General features: G+C 43.3%; 1 protein-coding gene across 2 annotated transcripts in view; it reads left to right on the forward strand.

The window, feature by feature from the left end:
• SFXN1 (sideroflexin 1) overlaps window positions 1–14,499 on the forward strand; it is a 22,985-nt gene continuing 8,486 nt past the window's right edge. Inside the window, exons 1-7 of one of the 2 annotated variants that reach the window (XM_064725103.1) lie at window positions 1–129; window positions 1,007–1,107; window positions 9,380–9,554; window positions 10,157–10,327; window positions 11,301–11,399; window positions 12,649–12,724; window positions 13,282–13,367. In XM_064725103.1, coding sequence (XP_064581173.1) covers window positions 9,391–9,554; window positions 10,157–10,327; window positions 11,301–11,399; window positions 12,649–12,724; window positions 13,282–13,367 — 596 coding nt within the window. In that variant the 5' untranslated portion in view covers window positions 1–129; window positions 1,007–1,107; window positions 9,380–9,390. The other variant, XM_064725104.1, reaches the window with a different exon arrangement.

Here is a 14,499-nt window from a genome sequence, read left to right on the forward strand (position 1 = left end):
CCCGGCCCCGGCGGGGCGGAGCGAGGCGGAGCGAGGCGGCCCCGGCGGCTCCCGGCCCCTCGCCCGCCGCGCCGAGCGAGCGAGGCTCTTCCGGGCAGCGGGGCCAGAGCGGCGCGGGGCCGGGGCCGGGTGAGTAGCGGGGCCGGGGCCGGGCAGTCCCCGCGGGGATGGGCTGCGGCCGGGGACGGGCGGAGGAGCCGGTGGCGCTCCCAAGTGCTGTGTACTGTGCTGGCCAGGCAGGGACCCAGCTCCATCTGCCACCTCAATCCCCTCCACAGGGACCCAGCGCCCTGTGTTGCTCTCTCCCCTTCACAGGGGAGCAGGCCCCCTCAGTGTCGCCTCGGCCCCTCCACAGAAGCCCAGCCGCATGTGTCACCTCTGTTACCCCTGCAGAGGCCCTGATCTGTTTGTGAGCTCTCTCCCTCCTCAGGGGTTCTGCCCCGTCTGCCTCCTCCAGCCCCTCCACAGGGACCCAGTCCCCTCTGTCACCCCAGGCCCCTCCACAAAAAACAGCCCCGTCTGTCACCCCAGGCCCCTCCACAGGGACCCAGCCCCGTCTGTCACCCCAGGCCCCTCCACAGGGCACCAGCCCCATCTGCCTCCTCCAGACCGTCCACGGGGACCCAGCCTCATTTGTCACCCCAGGCCCCTCCACAGGGCACCAGCCCCATCTGCCTCCTCCAGACCCTCCACGGGGGACCAGCCCCGTGTGTCACCTCCTTTACCCTGCAGAACCCCTGATCTGTTTTGTCACCCTGTGCCCTCCACAGAGCTCCAGCCCCGTGTGTGATCCCCTGCATCCCTCGGGGCCTAGCTCTGTGTGTGTCACCCTTGTCACCTCCCCAGGGTCCCAGCCTCATGGGCCACCCTGTCCCTGTGGGAGCTGGATGCTGGCAGTGTGGGGCTGTCACACTGTCACAGCCCCCTCCTCCCTGCACACGAAACAGCTCCCAAAACGCGTCCCTGTCCACTCGCTGTCCCCTGAGCAGCGCTGTCTGTGTCACAGGGATTGCGTGACAGCAGCACCGATTCCAGGCCTGCAAGAGACAAGGCTCCCTGCTGCAGGATCATCACTTCCAGGGGAGGAAATTGCCAGATAACTCCAAGGTCAGACACCTGGTAGTCAGAGACAGAATTTTAAATATGAGTATTAATAATTTTTTTAATTTATTATATTATAAATAATCTATTGTTATTATACTGCTGGGTGGGGTGAGGATTGGCTTTGTACCAACATGCAATTGAAATATCACCTGGATAGAAAAATTAAATGAAATAGTGAAAAGTACATAAGAGAGCCATGAACACACCTGGGGTAGAGCCAAAGCTACTGCAGTTTATTGGTGGGGGTTAAAACACAAGGAGCAGAAAGAAGCTTGCAGCAGTCAGCACTGAAATGAGAGGTTGCACTAACCTTGGTTAGCAAAGGAGGTTTATTCTCCTGAATGTGGAGATGAGCTGAACACATGCAGTGTCTCTGGACGTGCCTCGTGCAGAGGAGAGGAGGTGGCAAAGCAGAGCTGACAGAGCTGAGCTGGCTGCAGGCACCTCTAACATCTGGAGCTGGCTTTAATGCAGAATGATGAAATCTCTGGTCAAGTTCCACGCCAAAGATGGCTCCTGTTTTGAGGAGAGAGCCCCAGCAGCAGGCTCGTCTCACCCTGGCTGCTGCTTTTGTTGCTAGGCTACAAGTGGGATGTACATTTATAAGCAAAAAAAAAAAAAAAAAGAAAGAAAAACCAAGCATCTTGTAGTGTTGCCATGCTTTGCCTTCTCCAGCATTCCATGTAGGATTGCAGTAGGAAAAATCACAGTGCAGGCATTTTTTTTTTTCCCCCTGGTGATTTAAATAGGCATTTTACTGGTGGAAGGTGCCTTGAGTAAGAAAAACTTGGCAAGTGTTTTTAACATTTGGTGTGAGTACATTGCATCAGACTCCCAGCCATCAGCTGTGCTGCTTATTCCAAACTGTGGCAGCAAATGTCCTGCAAATAGAGACCCTGGTAAGTGTCACATGTGCTCTTTGCCACCACACAAAAGTGCTTTTTTCCCCAGAAAGTCTATTAGTTCTTCCCATCTGAACTAATTAACTGCCATGAGTGACATCCCTGGAGAAGGCCTTGTGTTCCTTTCTTTGCCACAGCAATTAAAACATGGATTTGCCTTTCTGCTGTTGCTTTGCCAATGTTCTGTGGTTTTAAAGTAGAACAGGTCACTTTTTCCTAATCAGAGGGAGGTTTATTTCCTGTCTTTTCTCCTAAGCCAACATAACAACCCTTTGGGTGGGCATTGTGGAAAATTAAGCATTGGAAAAGAAAAATCTTGAGTTTGTTCAGACAAAGGAGCCCCAAAAAAAGAACAATGTGTTACTTGAGGAATAAAGAGGCCTAGCAGGACTCTGGAGTATTTCTCTATCAAAGTGGCAAGGGAAATGTTTCAGAAGAACTCAGCTCTGCAAAAACAAGCAGCTGTGGGCACTTTGATTTACAGAGAGAAGGAAGAAGAGAAGCTGTTCTCCCCATTTTCTAGCAGCAGGTACTTTTCTCTACCTCAGGATTTTCCAGGCTGCCTCTCATTTCCCAGAACAAGGCACTGAGAGCTGGACATCAAATTGTTAAGGCAGTGCTTTAAAGAATGGAGATGTAGGGGCTTAAGTGTCTCAAATCTTATTTTTGTCTCTCCCAGTGCACACATGAAATATCAGCAGCACCTGGCTCTAACTTTTGAACTATTCTTATTCTAAAGGATTCTGTGAAGAAAGGTTCTGCTGTTATCTTCTATTTTTACTGGGTTTTCAGGAAAAGCCTCACTCTTGTTCTTTAAAAAAGAATTCCTAGTTGTCTCCAGAAGATTTTGTGAATCATTATCTGACCTGAGCACTTTTACCTCCCCAGAACTTATGGGTCTAAGTCCTGGTAAAGGACAGCACAAAAGTTACACCTTTCTTTCAGCATTTGTTCAGGCTGGTTGGAATTCTGTTTTAAGCTGGATTACTCAGCTCATCCCGTGCTTTGTAGCAGGAGGTGGCAGTTTGGGAGCTGGGCACCAAGAAGTCAAATGTCACAGTGAGCATTATCACAATTATATCTGCCCTGCTTTTGGATGTGAAATTCTCTTTAGTAGGATTCACACTTACATCATCATGAAATTTCCTTTTCTGTCGCTCTAGTCCCAGTTCTAGCTGATTCTGTAAAGAAACTGATGAAAATTCGTAATTTTGGAGTGGAGTTTTTCAAGGCTAAGGTTAAAATACAAGGTGTCAATAACATAAGAAAATAAAATGGTTCCAAGGAAGGTGGCAAAGCTGCATTTCATCGTTTGTGCCCTGCTGCATGAGTTTAAGTTGCCCAGAATTTCACAGATCATTTGCCCATCTGGATTGTTCAGCCATGCAACACAATTTAAAATAAGTTATCAAATATCTGGGTTGTTCAAAATGGAGTGAAATAAATTAAATAGTCATTGCTACTCTTCTCACTGTTGCTTTGGTTTGAAAAGTGGTTGCATGACCTTCAAATGAGATGTTTAAAAGACAAACTTTGTAAAGGACCAGCAGAGAGTTGAACTCCTGACAACTCCTGAATCTGCATTTTGTACAATTGTTGCAACTGCTGCTGTTAACCTTTAAACAAGGTTTAAAGTCTTCTGTTATTGCTGGTTCTGTGGAAAATCTAAATGTAGCCTTTGTACCAAAATTGTTGATCAGACTTTGTGCAGGTTTTGACTGTAATTATTTTGTTAAGGCAGGCTCTCTCACTTATTCTGAAGCCCTTTATTTCCCCCAGTTAACATTAGTATTAAACTTTAGAGCATGGACTGGCACATGGTTCCATCTGATCAGAGATGGCAAGAAATTTGCTGTGGGCAGGGAGGGGCACATTCCACTAAACCAGGGTAACCCAGACTGGCCTTGGACACTTGCAGGGACCAGGGGCAGCCACAGCTTCTCTGGGCACCCTCACAGGGAAGGATTTTTTCCTGATATCCAATCTAACCCTGCTCTGTTTCAGTTGTCCTGCTCCTCCAGGCCCTTGTGAAAAGTCTCTCCTCATCTCTCCTGTGAGCTCCCCTCAGCCACTGCAAGGCCACAATGAGGCTGAGCATTCCCAATTCTCTCAACTTTTCCTCACTGGAGGAAAACACAGCCATGTGCTGAGGAAAAACTTCATCACCATCAGCTATGACTAAAAATGTGGTGCATAGGAGGAGCCACACACAGATCATCAAACCCCTGTGTGAGTGCTGGGGAGACAGAGAGTGCCAAAAAATGTCCCTGGTCACGAGAATGCCAGGCCTGGCATTGTTCAGGGTTTGGCCAGCCCAGCTGATGCTCAGCCAGACAATCCCCCAGCACAGCACCAGGCAGGGTTTGGCTGCTCTGCTCCACAGGCACTTGGGATTCGCTGCTCTGCTTTGGAAACTGGAAGGGCTCAGAGATATGAATGTGCCAGAGAGCATAGTCCAGCCTTCAGTGCTGCTTTAATTTGCTGGGGAAAACAGCTGCAGGGTTTCCAGGTACAAGTGGTTCTGTTCAATACCTTCCTAATTGATCTGTTATGTGAAATAGTGAAAATAGGGGTAATCTTCTCCCTTACTGCACGTTTTCCATAAGAGTTGTTAATTGTTTGCCTGTGTTTCAATGTCATTCTTTATCCTTTCCAATAGTGCTGATCCTCCTGTGTGAACACAGCCTCAAAGGGACATTTCAGTAGGGATTATTACAACAACTGATGTGTTTGTAAAATTCATTTTGTTTCCCAAATCCTCTGTTTGTGGCTTTGTTTGTGGAGAAGAGCACATTGCCTGGGCAGTTTTGCTGCTTCCACATTAAAAGTAAAGGTGCTGTTGATTGAAATTTTATCCTATTTCAGGATTATTTGGTATTTTCTGGGTAGCAGCAGGTGGCAACAATAAATTCAGGTATTTACATATATGGGCACCTTAATTAATTAATTAATGGTTGGGTAGTTTGCCTTCATTTGTTGATTGTAACAAAACAAACAGTTTTATCTTTGTCTTTATTGTGCTTTTGCTTTCCAGTACCTTTGCAAACTTTCAGCTTATCTCAAGGTTCATATGGATTTATTTAAGTTTTATTTCATCCTAATGTCCTTTATTTTTTCTGTACCCAATTCGATTACGGATAATGAGAACTTAAATCTTGGGCACACTTAGTACAGAGGGAAAATTAGATCACTGAAAGTAGTGGAGTTCCACCCTTGACAAAGCATTGTAGTTAAAATAATAATTAAATCCTAAGTAGTTTTATTCCAGTGCTTTTGTTATTAAGTATTTGAATGGATTATGCAAACAGCAGCTCCCCTCTGAAATTGTATCTGAAAATTAAGGTGACAGGTAGGTAAAAACAGTGTTGCAGCAACTTAAATTGAGGGTGATGCACCTCTTTCTTATTTTTTTATTAAATAAAAAATGAAACTTTAAAAAAAGCCACCTAATTTATGATGATGACTATGGCTGTTAGACAGTATATTGATGAAACCTTTTTTGTGCAGTTGTTGCTTTTACTTTAGTTGGACATTTTGTTTTATAAGGGATCCCTTTGAAGTCTATCAGCACTTATTAGCTTATGATTTTGCTTTATGGGATTTATTTCCATTTTCAGCATTTACTAATGGGGTCTGATGAGTCATGAGTAGCATTATGCAGTCTCTTTAAAACAAGACATGGGGCTTTTGTTGTAAAAATATTTTGCTGGAAAACTTCTGAGTTTTCAAGACAGAAATTCCCTGGTTCTCTTAGGCACTGTTGTAACAGGTCTGTGATTCAGAGTCCCGTGACTGGCAAACTCAGCCACCTTTTTTACTTCACTGCAAGTTTTACCTGTCTCCAAATCTTGTATTCTCAACTTTTACACTCCCCTGTGTGTGTTACATCTGCTCTTTCTCTGTGGGCATTGGGGTTCTGTCTGGTTTAAGTTCTTTGGACCAGCATTGTTCCTACTTATCTGCTAAAAGGGCAGGTCAGCCACATCACTGAGAGAAGAAAATGGGTTTGTGTACCTAAATAGCTGCCACCTAAAATTTAAACCCCTTTTTACAGGAGATTCAACCCTATTGCAGGGTGGGCAGCTGTCCCACCCCCCATCCTGTGCAGGATTGAATGTCCTTTATTAAGATTAGTAATAGTGAACTCCATGTTCTCTGTTCCCATCTTTTTTAAACAGACTTTTCAAGCATGATTTTTTGTTGCAGCACATGAATTAATGGATATTTTCCATTTTCCTGCTGGGTTGCTTTTTACTGCTGCAGCAGCACTAAGCCTGCTTTGTAGATTTACAAGGAGAAAGAGAGACCAAACCTGTGCTGACCTGTCTGTGGTAGCTGAGTCTGGCTAGGATGGGTAACAGAAGAAGGAAAAGCATGGAAACATCTGGAAGATCTGTGCCAGGGCTCAGGCAGTGCCCAGGGCAGAGTTGTGCCTCCTGTGCAATTCCTGGTTCAGTCCCTGCCCATTCCTCTGCACCCAGGGACACCCAGGGACTCTCCAGCTCCCTCAGCCTTTCCTGGGCACAGAAATGCTCCAGGCCCTTCCTCAGCTCCGCAGCTCCCTGAGCATCCAGAGCTGGACACAGCAGCCCAAAGGTGCCTCAAGGGGTTGAGCAGAGAGGCAGAATCACTCCCTGACCTGCTGGAAATGCTCTTCCCAATGCACCCCAGGCTCCTGTTGGCACTCTGGGTCACCAGGACACTGCTGGTCATGGAGAGCTCACTGTCCAGCAGGACTCAGAGCTGTTTTCTGTGGGATCTCAGGATATGAGTCCTGAGATGCCGAGCCACTGAGACCACCCTTGGGAGGCCCGGGAGTCCTGGAATGTTCCAGAAGTGTCTGGTGGCTGGACTTTGACCCTACACGGGAGACGACACCTGTATGAGGACAGGAGGGTTTCACCGGGGTGAATGGTGAAGGGATTGGTTAATTAGAGGGTGAGACACAGGGTTTAGGATTTATGTACAGGGGGGTTTAGAGAAGTAAGATGGAGGAATTGGGGCGTGTCCTGTCCTTCTTCTTCTTCTTCTTCTCCTCCATCTTCTTTGGTGATGGTGGCACCTTTGGATTGGTTATTACTGAGAGTGCACCGAGTAATAAGAATAAATGGTATTGGGGAAAAATGATAAATATTGTACACGTAACAATGGGTATAAAGATAAGTGGCTGCCCGGAGGGCAGCACAGTGTGCTCATGGCTGGCTGCTGAGCAGAGCTCTGTCGGGCTGAAAGAAAATCTTTTAGATAAACAATTAATAAACATAAAAACCGAAAGAAGAACTGAAGCCTCTTCTCGTCCTTCGATACGCGGGCTGTCCCAAGGCCACTACGGGCCTTTCCAGGCCCTTCAAACAGCCGCAAAAACCCGACAGTTTTCCAGCAGGTCACCCCAGCTGGGCAGCTGCAGGAGTTTCTTTCCCTCCAGTACAATCTCTCTGCTGCATTAGTTTCCTGCCAAGATAGCTCACCTGGGTCGAGGATCATCAGAGCAGACACAGAGTAGATGAAGTGGGAGGGGATGAAGACAGGATGTGTTTGATCTCCTGTGTTCTGTACATTCACCTTTTCTGATTGTTTCAGACTGCAACCATCCTGAATTGATCTGCAATAAAGGCAGATCCTTCATGTTTAGATTTCTTATTACTGAGGGACTTGGCTTTTGAACAGAGGTATCAGAAATAAAGGGAAATAAAGTAAATAAAGTATAAATAATATCAGAAATATCAGAGGTATCAGAAATAAAGGGAAATAAAGTAAATAAAGGGAATTCCCAGAGAAGCCTGTAGTGTATATTCTAATCAGAATGAAAAGAATTACCCAGAATGAAAAGAAAGAAAAAAGCTTCTATGGATGCACTGCTTTATTCAGCATTCATTAGACAGCTTTAACCAGATTATCATAAGCATCCTAAAGCAGCTTTAATCTTTCTTAATGAAATGGATAATTTAATTAGAAAATATTTACACTTGAACTTTCCTGCAAATAAAGGAAGCAGTCACAGAACAAGTTACCAGCCCTAATGTCCTGATTTTTATCTTTATTTTGGTGGAAAAGAGGGTGTGAATAAATGAGTGCACTTGCCTTCATAGGGCTTTGCAAAACCAGCAGTTCCCATTTTAGACCAGAAGATGGACTATTAATTCACAACACAGCACTGCTCACAGGAGGGAGTTGTTTAATGGCAAAGTTCTAAGAAAAGGAAAAGAAACTAAGGAGCATCTCCTGTTGAGATGCTGTGCATGAAAAATCTGTTCTCCAAATCTGTCCTGAGGCTTTTTTCTGTGTTCATCCTGCAGCATGCCTGGTTGAGAGAGGTACCCATGAAAATAACCCTGCTAATAAACTGTGCTGTACAATAATGAACTTAACAGTGAGGGAAATGTCGCTGAGAAAAGGGGAAAAGCTCAGTTTCCCCTGCCAGATCTATTCGTGTTCTGCATCATAGGATCACAGAAGGATTTGGGTTGGGAGGGACCTTAAAGTTCATCTAAAATTGAATCTTTATTTATAAATATATAAAAATGGGCTTATGTAGGTCCAAATTCTTTCTGCCATTTGAAACAAGCATTATTTGGAGGAGGATTTTTTTCCCACTGGTGGTTGAATTTGTTGCAGAAATTTCTTTTAAGAAAGTTAAAATCCATACACTTGTGCTGTGGAGGGGCTGTCCTTTTTTCATTAGATGTTGAAGTGAACTTAGTCATCCTGAAGTAATTTTTGCTTTTCTGAGCTTTATGCCCCATAAATGCACAACTCTTCAGTGTCCTTCACTGTAGTTCTTTAACCATCTTTGAAATATCATTAGGAGATCTGGTCATGTGTTCTTAATGTAGCAATTGTTGCATTATATAATCTCTGTTTTGTTAAAACAGGGATTTAGAGAAACAACATTTATTAAAATAAATTGGATTCCTAATTTTTGGTTTGTTTTGCTACTCCAGAGAAGTTAACTGAATTTTATTAAATATTTCATCTGTCACTGCACTTTGTAGGACTTAAGGCATCTCTTGAAATAGTTGATTTCTCATTCCCTTCAATACATCATTTTCAACAAACAATAATTCATCACTGAAATAAAGCACTTTCTGATTAATATACTGTTGTTTGGTATGTCTGTTTATTAATAAATTTCTGTGCTTCCTCATCCTCAGGTATTTGTACAAATGTAATAAATAATGTGTAAACATTTTGTGGCACTGGACACAGAAGCATTTCTGCAGATTTACTCCTTTAAACCCCTGTTCTGCAAATTCTTTGGTGTTTGTTCTCTGGGTTTTTTACTCTAAATGTGGCCACTTTTCATCTTGCAGGTTCTAAATACATTAGGAAATGAGTGGTGTTTTGAATTGCAAATGTTGATGTTTTCTTGGCAGAGCTTTTGAAGATGGCACCATCTCTCCCATTAAATATTAATATCAAGGAGCCTCGATGGGATCAAAGCACTTTTGCTGGACGAGCCAATCACTTCTTCACTGTCACAGACCCCAGGAATATTTTGTTATCCAATGCCACACTGGAAAAGGCAAAAAAAATTGTGCATGATTACAGGTATGACATTGACTACTTCTACTACTGGTCCCAAAAAGTCCAAGTCAATGCTAGGTACATAGTGAAATATTTAAAAGGAAATACTTAAAACACTGTATTCATTGTAACTGCTTATTCCCACTTCAGAGCTTGAAAGCCTTTTATTTTTCATCAAATTTGCTAATGGATGGGGAAGTTATGTCCCTCTTAAGGATTCTGAAATACAGAAGAATCTAATTCTGAAGGTAGTTAATATGACAACAAAGCTTAAAACTTCCTCTTATGTGTAGCATTTGGAGCAGTTGGTGTCTTAAATACTCTCAAAGTGAATTTTCATCCTTTCACACTAATGACCTCAGAGATTTTGGCTCCACATTTTAGCTCTAAAGCCTGAGTGCAGCTTTGAGTAAATAGACTCAGCCAGCACCAGCACTGCTGGTTGTTTTAATTCTTTTTATTTCACCAATCCATTTAAAAGCTGACAAATCTCTACAAGCTCTCTGAGAGTCTCCATTCACTGAGGGTGAACATCCCCAAATCCTCTGCTGCCTCTCACGGGCATTTGCAGCATTTTATAACACTTGTTCTTTTTGCTGTTGTCTTGTCTCTTAACCTGTCCCAAGACAAGGTATTGTGGCACCTGGCTTGACAGAAGATGAGCTGTGGAGAGCAAAATACATTTATGATTCAGCCTTTCACCCCGACACTGGGGAGAAGATGTTCGTGATCGGCCGAATGTCTGCCCAGGTGCCCATGAACATGACTATCACAGGCTGCATGATGACCTTCTACAGGTGAGAGAGGGCAGTGAAACACATCAAACATTTGCCTGAGAGAATTAGAGAACTGAAAATCAATGTTATTGTTCAAAGATTTATTGTAAATATTTTTAAATGTGAAATTTTCCTTCCTTTTCCTCTTCTCTCTCCTCATTCCCTCCCGTTGATTAACGGTTCTTTCTAGAAGTAGTTTTGAGATAAGCCCTTAGCCCTTCTCCTTCACCATCCCACTTTCCCTCAAACTGGGAAATGTTCCAAAATCCCATCTGTGTGGAGGACAAAGAGAAGGAGATCCCTGGGAATTTCCAGCCTTGCTGGCATGCAGGATGTTCTGTCTGCCCCGTGAGTACTCGCAATGCTTCAATCCATTTGGTATGGTTGATTTTGGTTACTGTTGTAGACATGGCCATTGGTTGTGGAGTTTCTGCAGCTCCCCTGCACTTCCTCAGTGGTTCTGGAATCTCCAGGACAGTGAAGCCCCCTGAAGCAGAGCCAGTGCTCTTTTAGCACCTCAATTTTTGACACAGGAACTGGTGGGAGGTCAGAGGAAACAGCAGCAGCCCTTTGGATGCTGAGATTGTACAAACTCCTGACACACACCCCAGTTTTGGATGGTGTTTATAAAATGTGTGCTTTAAATCACAGTTAAGAGGATGAATCAAACCCCCAGGACAGGTGCCCATTCCCAAGCACTGCCTCCTGCAAACTGTTTGTTCTGTTATTATCTATAACACTTAGAGAAGCTCTCTCCCTTTTCTTTGCAGTATTATTCAGGTTCAAAACTAGGTGATTTTAAAATTCTTCTTCTAAAATAACTCTGACTATCAAGTATCAGTATCTCACTGACTGTATTGTTGCATTCAAATAAGCAAGAACTTCTGCATGGTTACTGCTTGCAGTGGCTTTTCTTGATTTCTCATCATTTTCTTGTGCTGTTAATTCAACTGTGAGTTTAATAACAATAATAACAATTGTTTTTCTTTTTAAGAACGACACCAGCGGTGCTTTTCTGGCAGTGGATCAACCAGTCCTTCAATGCTATAGTGAACTACACCAACAGGAGTGGGGATGCCCCCATCTCTGTCAGGTCAGGCACTGAACCTCATCATTCTGATGAGTAGAAATGGCTCTCTGGTGTACATGAAAATGGTTGGGCATTAAAGTTTGAGATGAGACAGGGATAAGTTTTTCCATCTGGACTAATTATTCATTTGATATGCACAGATGAGAAGTCTGAGAAGGGCAGAGCTGAGAACTCCATTTCTGCCATTAAAGACAAGCCTGAGCACTTTGATCAAGAGCCCTTAGCAGGATTTAACAGGAGTCAGTGTTTCAAAACATTTGCAAGTTTTCCTCATCAGTTTGGTGTCCTACCAGGACATTTCTAAGTTGATATTTTGTGGGGACCTTTAGTTGTGTCACTGTGGTGCCAGCACACCCCACACTGAGGGTTCATTTACAAAAAGAGATTCCTTCCCCTGGTCTGTGCTTGTTTCTACTTGATGGCTGGGAAGGAGATTAAATAGATGAGGAAAGCAAGACATCTCAAACTAAAAGAGGGGAAATTTAGGTTAGATAAACAGAAAAAGTCTTCCCTGTGAGGGTGGTGAGGCCCTAGCACAGTTATCCAGGGAAGCTGTGGCTGCCCCATCCCTGGCTGGATGGAGCTGGGAGCAGCCTGGGACAGTGGAAGGTGTCCCTGCCCATGGCAGGGGTGGAATGGAATGAACTTCATGGTTCCTCCCAAACCATTCTATGATTCTATGAATAGAAAACTGGAATTGCAGTACTTGACTTTCTGGTTTTGGGGCTGACTTGTTTAAAGATGTCTGGGAGCAAACTGTGAATTCCAGCATCTGGAGACACCTCCTAGCTGGGAAGTATGTAAAGTGTGGTTTGGGGCAGGTTGGGTTGGATTTGAGTGTTTGCAGCACAGCTGGTCTGGGTGTATGGGGTTTGGTATGGTTATTTTAATGACTATTATAGACATGGCCTTGGAAATCCAAACTGATTTTACTAGGTTAAGCAATTAGGAAATTAAATAAAGAACTAACCCTTCAAGGTGTTCCTTCAGGTACCTGAGAAAATGCTGAACAGGCAGCAATGCACAACCAGCAGAACCTGATTCAGTGTTCCAGTGTGGCTTGAATATGATTTTTACTGCCAGTGAAATCAAAGTGTTTGATTCAGTTCCCATTTAGATCTTCCATCCCCACCTTATTGCAGTAGCACAGGAAATCCTATTTAACTTCTGGGGGGGCCATAACTGTGTGTGTAAAATGTAATTGTTTTTCAATGTAGCTGTGCATGTACAAACATTTTCATTTCTGTTTTAGCCAGCTGGGAACTGCCTATGTTTCTGCCACCACAGGTGCTGTCGCTACAGCCTTAGGACTTAATTCCCTAGCTAAGGTATTGATGGTATTTTTTTTCTATTCTTACTAAACTGTGATGTCCTGTGAGGAGCTCCCAGCTCATTCTCCTCTGCTGTATCTGTGGCATGCACAGCTCCCACTGTGGAGTTGTTATGGCTGCTCCTTTCTTTAGATCCCAACTTTTATTTTTTCCCTGTGGAGATGGGTTTGTGCATATCTGTCAAACAGCCCATGTTAGGGTCATGCAGACTCTGTCTGATAAGGTGCCTTTTTGCCAGTTTCTTTTTCACCTTTCAAGGCATCTAATAGCACTTGGGAAATTAATTGGAGTTTTAATTACACTTCTCTGTGATGTTACTAAACTCAGAATGGTTTTGTTACTCTCCTGCCCCTGCTCACTCCTGAGAGAAGCATTTTTGACTTATTTCTTGTTTGAAGCTTGTTCTACCTCTGCCCCACCAGTGAGTTTTCACTGGATTTTAATGTAAAGGAAAAAAATCTGGTCTGTCACTACCAGCTGAAGCATTTCAGTGAAGATAATGATTATGTATATTTTTATTTTCCTTTTTTCTCCCCTGTCTCTGTGTTTTCCAGCGCGTCTCGCCTCTCGTAGGGAGGTTTGTTCCTTTTGCTGCTGTTGCTGCTGCCAACTGCATCAATATTCCACTAATGAGACAAAGGTAGGAAAAAGAACAAAGATCACTCATGCTGGAAAAAAAAGATGTTTTTCAGTTGGTAGATCAGCAAGTTACTAAATAAAGCACATTTTGTATCTTTAGCTTGTTTCAGAACCTTGCAGAAACCTCATGCATGAGGTTTTGACTGGTTGTTTGTAACAGCTATAAAATAGAACATAATAATTCTCTTCAGATAAATACCAAAGAGTTCTTCAGTCTTGGATCTCAGAAACCAGTTACTGGTTCCTTCAAAACTTTGATCACATGGATCTTTGAATAGCAGCAACACTTGGGAAAAACAGTCATTTCAAAAATGGTGCTTGAAATCCCACCTGCAGAGCTTAGTCATAGAAGTCAGGCTCTGCAGTTCTGTTTAATCATTGAGGTGACAAAAATGTGCAGCTTGTCAGAAACAAACTTTTTTTCTGTGTTGTGATTTGACTAGGAATAGAATAGTAGTAGGGAAAAGCAAATTTAAAGCATCCTATTATAAACACAAGGTTCTGGGCAGAAAAGGGAATATTTAGACTTTACAATGGAAGTTGATCTGTGGTAGCATTTTATCTTTTTGTAAAATCTGAAGAGAAGAATAAAGGCAGTCCTGAGGATATTTGCTGTTCTCTGTGCTTCTGCCAGTGTGAGTTTAACACCTAACCCTGCACTTGAGCAAAAGATCTAATAGAGAATAGTTCAGTTACAGAAACATTGTTTGGTTTGTGCCTCCTTTTATACTTTCAAGTATATTCTTCATGGTTGAAATGACAGCTCAGACTAGAATGCCAGGGGGGAATTTTCACAGAGCCTTCTGTTTCAACTCAGTGAAAATAATCTTCCTGTGTTCCATGAGCTGTCAGATAGGACAGGCTCCACTTCCAGAGCAGTCCAGAAAATTCCACTTTTCTGAATTAATGTGTAAAGGGACCTCTCCCTTCTGTGGAACATGGAAAATCATCTCTTTTTTTCCCCCTTGGAATGCTGAGACCAAACTCAAGCAGCAGATTGCTGTTACAAATATTCAGTTGGTAACTTCTCAACATATTTTTCCTTGATCTTTCTCTGCCTTTTGGATTTTTTTCTTGTGCCAAGGAATGTTACAAACAGACTCGCTTAGAAAATAAAATAAACCACCCAATTC

Source organism: Zonotrichia leucophrys, chromosome 13 (assembly GCF_028769735.1).
Source record: "Zonotrichia leucophrys gambelii isolate GWCS_2022_RI chromosome 13, RI_Zleu_2.0, whole genome shotgun sequence".
In the NCBI taxonomy this organism is placed as follows: domain Eukaryota; kingdom Metazoa; phylum Chordata; class Aves; order Passeriformes; family Passerellidae; genus Zonotrichia; species Zonotrichia leucophrys.